The 5,358-nt window shown below is 49.0% G+C and overlaps 1 protein-coding gene across 2 annotated transcripts; it reads left to right on the plus strand.

The window, feature by feature from the left end:
* The first annotated feature begins 402 nt into the window (after positions 1-402).
* rnf6 (ring finger protein (C3H2C3 type) 6) lies at positions 403-4,688 on the plus strand. Of its 2 annotated transcripts, none has more exons than XM_077736347.1 (4): positions 403-558; positions 1,398-1,553; positions 1,745-1,903; positions 2,050-4,688. In XM_077736347.1, exons 2-4 carry the CDS (start codon positions 1,406-1,408, stop codon positions 3,846-3,848), a joined length of 2,106 nt encoding a protein of 701 aa, XP_077592473.1. In that variant the 5' UTR covers positions 403-558; positions 1,398-1,405; the 3' UTR covers positions 3,849-4,688. The 2 variants fall into 2 exon arrangements, with proteins under 2 accessions (XP_077592473.1, XP_077592474.1); XM_077736348.1 differs by lacking the exon at positions 403-558 and adding an exon at positions 592-1,208.
* The last annotated feature ends 670 nt before the right edge of the window (positions 4,689-5,358 follow it).

The raw sequence follows: 5,358 nt of genomic DNA on the forward strand, positions 1-5,358 counted from the left end.
GTTTTTCCCTCTAGCTCTTCTTTTTATTTCTTAAAGTAGAACCTGAACGTTTGGATCTTTTAAATCTTAAATCTTATATGTATTGAGATTGGAAAATAAAAACGTATTTTATAATACATGGAAACATGAAAGCAATGATCCGTCGTTATGAAAAACAATACTTTTCAAGAATATTCGTCACATGGAATCATAAAATGAACTCATTATAAAAAATAGACCCAATAAAAACCCAATTAGGGTAAAAAACGAGAAATGAATGTGGGTCATATTTGACCATTGTTCTACATTAGAACACAATTTCATATGTTGTAAATTAAAGGGTTTAATTCAAGTCATGGCTGTATTTAGAAAAGAAATATTGACCAACACGTGAGGTTTTTATTGGGTTCTTTAGCTTCAAAATCAGCGTTTTACTGACTCAGGAACCTAGACAGCAGAAGACAATATTGTCTGGTATTACACGGATTGCATAGCCCGTAACACCACTTGGTCCCATCTTGGGTAGAACGAGAGAAGGGAAAACGAAGGGAACCGTCCATATTACAACGGCTCTATCGGGTACTATGTCATTTCTCTATCATTGTCATCTCACGTAAATCCACGCCTATGTTTGTCGGTATCGACCTCGCATGTTGACTCCATAGTACGACTGTTTATACGATGTATAACGGCGTCAATTATTCGGCTACGGGTCAGCTAACGTTGTGTTCGGGTTGCTATTCGCTATCGTCACTTGCGCTAACTAGCTGGGACTCCGCTAGCCACTAAGGCGTTGCGCATTCATATTGTTTCTTAGCGTTGTCGCGGTGGGGGCCCAAGTAGTTCTGCGTTAGCTGGTGACACACGCTTTGCTTTGTGCAGATTTTCCGTAACACTTGCGGGGAAAAAAGACATTCTTTTGTCTTTGCTTTCATTTACGCGTAGAGCCTGTCCTTTGAGTATGTCCCACCTTCGCGCGACACGATTGGAGAGTCGTCATGTCAGTCATCGCAAGCGGGCTCGCGATTGGCTGCCGTCCCGGGTGGAAAGCGCCACTTTAGCTTGCTTTATCGCCCCTGCCTTCAACGTGGCCTTCCGTAGCTACTGTCAAAAAACTTAGCTAATATGAAAGCCCGTTCGGAGTACGTCGACGCGAGGGGGTCCTTCAGCGGCAGTTTAGTGGCTCAAATTTCAATCGTTAGCCTTTCAAAGAATTCATCCAACCAAACGTAAGCAAGTTAACCGACGTTTTTTTTTTGTCAGTATGCTCTCCGTGGGTCTCCCGAGCCAAAATGGATGACGCTGACAATATCTGTTTACAGATTAGGCACATCGCCTCATTCTTGGTTTACAAGCGTAGATGTTAATGTAATAACTCCGGTGGGCAAATAGTGACATTGCTGTGTTGTTTTTGCCAGCACCGTTCATGGTGATGGACCCTCCTGGCGGGGGAGACGAGCGTCGGAGACAGGCCGAGCGTCTTCGCAGGGAGGAGGCCTACTATCATTTTATTAACGACCTGAGCGAAGAGGAGTATCGCCTCATGAGAGACAGCAACCTGTTGGGGACCCCCGGTGAGGAGGGACGCTTTTGTTATATCGGTAGTGCACGGACAAAATGACTTAACGTCTTAACACGAAAAACATAATCGTTGGACCGTCATCCTATCTTTCAGGGAATGGTTCTACTTAGCAAGGACAGACAATTTATTTAAAAAAAAAAAGCTTTAACTGTTTTTTTTTTGTTTTTGTTTTTTTAATGGCAGGAGAGGTAACAGCCGAAGAGCTCCAGCAACGTCTTGACGGCGCCAAGGAGAGAGAGTCGTCACAGTCCGGAAACGAGCAACGATTGCCGGTCGTCGAGCCGCCCGAGACGCAACCGTCCAGCGGAGAGGACAGAGTGCCTGCAGGGAGACGAGGATTGGGTAGGACTGGCTTTCATAACACTGGAGACTAGTTTTCAAACCTCTCAACCAGCACTGTAATTGGCTAATGTTAACAATGGAGATATTTACATTTTTAGTACTTTCACTTTGCATTGTCATTACTGAGATACGTCCTCCACTTGCAGGAAATACAGATCCAAGTGCAGAAGCATCTAACGGCGACTCATTACTCGAGTGGTTGAACACATTCCGCCGCACCGGAAACGCCACCCGTAGCGGGCAGAGTGGCAACCAGACTTGGCGCGCCGTTAGCCGGACCAACCCTAACAGCGGCGAGTTTCGCTTCAGTCTGGAAATCAATATCAACCACGAGCAGCCGGACGCGGGCGAACACGGTGACACCGTGGATCCACCCCAGCAATCGGCCGCCGCGCCGAGTTTGACCCCCATGGCGAGCCGGGCCGCTTCTTCCGGCGCCTCCCGCCCGTCCGCCGCGCCCAGGCCGGCCCCATACCCCACGCTTCGACCGGCACTCAGCAGAAGGGTGCAGACTCGGCGTACGCGCAGCAGTAGCACCGCCCCTTCAATTTCGACCCCCGCCACAACACGGAGAGGAGATACCATGTACTCTTTAGTACCACCGCCCACTGTTTCCCAGGCGCGCCAGTCCACGACTTCGCCGCACCTGCCCGCCAACGCGGAACTGGAGCAAAACCGAGACGACGTGACTTTATCTCTCGACTGCCCCCGAGTTTCGCCCCAGGCAGAGTCCCAGACGCCGCCGGCGGGACCGGAAGCGCGTCGGACTCGATCCCGGGGGCGTTGGCGGCGAGTGGCGGCCTCTTGGAATGGTGGCCCCCCGACCCGTGCGACGAGAAGAAGTCGCTCTCCTTTGCAAAGAAGTTCTGCTAGCGTGCCGGCGTCCAGCGGCACCGTTAGCGGCTCCAGCATCCACATCGTCGACGCCGGGACCAGCTCCGTCTCCACGGAGGTCGCGCCGGTCGCCGGTCCCGCCGCGGCCAACGCCGAAAATGCCGAGAGCGAATCGCAGTCCACCGGAGCGGCAAGTTCTTCTGTCCGACGTCACCCAACGATCATGCTGGACCTGCAAGTGAGACGGATCCGACCCGGAGAAAATCGGGACCGCGACAGCATCGCCAGCAGGACGCGCTCCCGAGCCCGCGTGGCCGAAAACACTGTCACCTTTGAGAGCGACAGCGGCGGCTTCCGCCGCACCATCTCCCGCTCGGAGCGCGCCGGGATCCGCACTTACGTCAGCACCATCCGGATCCCCCTGCGGCGGATCAGTGAAACGGGCCTGGGCGAGCCCAACTCCACCGCCCTGCGCTCCATCCTCCGCCAGATCATGACCGGCTTTGGGGAGCTCAGCTCTCTGATGGAGACGGAGGCGGACTCCGAGAGCGCCGCCCCCTCCGCCCACGTGGATGTCTCCGCCCCAAACCCCGACGCCGGCCCTGCCCACGAGAACGCTTCCCTTCAAGTGGTCTCGGGCGTCCCCCAACAGGAGAGAGCGGGTCCGACCAGCATGGAGGAGGAACCGGTCGGTCAACCTCGACTGGGCGGGAACCCGGCCGGCGTGGCCGACGCCCGCCCCACGAGCAGAGACACCAACAACCTGGTGGAAAATGGCACTCTCCCCATCCTCCGCCTGGCACAGTTCTTCCTCCTGAACGACGAAGACGACGACGAGCACCCACGCGGCCTCACCAAAGAGCAGATTGACAATTTAGCCACGCGCTCATACGGCCAAGCCAGCCTGGAGGGCGAGGCGGGTCGCGCATGCAGCGTCTGCATCAACGAGTACGCACAGGGCAACAAGCTACGCCGCTTACCCTGCGCCCACGAGTTCCACATTCATTGCATCGACCGCTGGCTCTCGGAGAACAACACCTGCCCCATCTGCCGCCAGCCCATCTTGCCGGCGGCGCCCGTGGCGACGGCAGCGGCGGCGCACCACGACTGACCCCACCGCTACAGGCTGCTTCTTCCCTGTGTACATAACTAGTGCGTTCATTTCTCCCAGGGAGTTGAGATGGAACCCAGAGTTCTGTAGAGTATGGTTGAAGAAAGGCAGAAATTCAGAAAATAAAGTTTATTTTTTTAGGCTTTTTTTGATTTAAGCTTCCTCCTTCTGTATCTGTCAGGATTTTATTGGCAGGTGGACTTTTGTTAGCTGCTGCTCATAGTCTACTCTTTCTTTTTTTAAACATGATTTGCTCGCCTTCGACTGTAAATACCCAACCAGTAATGCAGAAAATTTGACTTGACGCGCTATTAAATTGTCCTTTTATAGTCGCTTTAACAAAATGGATTACGGTGGTACCTTGACTTGCAAATTTAACCCTTTACTGGACAGCATTTGAGATAGGAGTAAATTGGATTTAATCCAATTTGTAAGTCGAAGCAGTGCGATATTTGAGTTCCTGTATTTAATTTGCAATTGATTTTGTATTAATCTTGGTTGAGTACTTATAATTTGTCACATTCTCTCCACACAACAATGCAGAAGTCATCCTAAAAACAAAAGCCATTCACCTGTCAATGATTTAGACGTGCAATACAGTTTCAAATAAAAGAACTAGGATTTTAAAGTCATGCTTCTTGAAGTATGAATTTGTGCAATGGAAGGATTTCGCCTGGTTCTTCTCCGAAGAACCGGCACAAACCCGCTGTGGGCTCCTCATGTCACGAGTCAATATTTATTCCGTTTCTATTTAAGATGGGGGAAGATCTAAAATTATTGAAACCACAAATGTGTGTATCAAATTGCCATGTGTTGACAGTAAATAAAACTTCTATGGTATGATTTGTTTTCCTTTTTTAAAAGCACACATGTTGACAGTTCATGCACTGACAACCTCATAAGAATATACAACTTTGTTGTAAGCAATGACCGGTTTCATTTCATTATAAGTTATGAAACTATGGAACTAGCTAACTGCTAATAGGAGTCTGGTGAAGAGAGCAGAAAGACAAATGGTAGTCATGTTTTTCTCTTCAAAGTAAAAGGAATGACGCATACAACTATGGTTATTGTCTCCTGTTTCACAACTATTATGAAAATACAAATTTCAAAATTAAATATTTGATAAAATTAAAGTCGAAACAAGTGTTAAAATTGGAATAAATCATAATAATTGTCCCTTTCAACTACTTGTTTTGAAATCGTGATTGCGTTTGATCATGCACCTGACGTGAGGGGGATTAGAATTGGCGCGAATGCGTTGTCAAGCCTGACAGAAAAGAAGTGGACGTCGTCTATGTCTTTTCAAAACAAAAGAGACTGTGCATACTTTGTGAAGATATTTATTATATAGAGTAACAAATGTGATGATAATTTTACATAGTGATAAAACTAGAAATTAAAACAAGAAGATAATGGTAAAATGAAGTAAATAATGTAAACCAGCCCTCATTCTGAGGCTACATCCTCTTATTGTGATGAGATGCTCTCGGACAACACAAGCTAGTCT

The sequence above is a fragment of the Stigmatopora nigra genome, chromosome 16 (assembly GCF_051989575.1).
Source record: "Stigmatopora nigra isolate UIUO_SnigA chromosome 16, RoL_Snig_1.1, whole genome shotgun sequence".
NCBI lineage: Eukaryota > Metazoa > Chordata > Actinopteri > Syngnathiformes > Syngnathidae > Stigmatopora > Stigmatopora nigra.

Coding starts and splice junctions, on each gene's coding strand:
- rnf6 (XM_077736347.1), top strand. CDS start 1,406: ATGGTGATGGACCCTCCTGGCGGGGGAGACGAGCGTCGGAGACAGGCC. Junction 1,554..1,744: donor CAACCTGTTGGGGACCCCCG/GTGAGGAGGGAC, acceptor TTTTAATGGCAG/GAGAGGTAACAGCCGAAGAG. Junction 1,904..2,049: donor TGCAGGGAGACGAGGATTGG/GTAGGACTGGCT, acceptor CTCCACTTGCAG/GAAATACAGATCCAAGTGCA.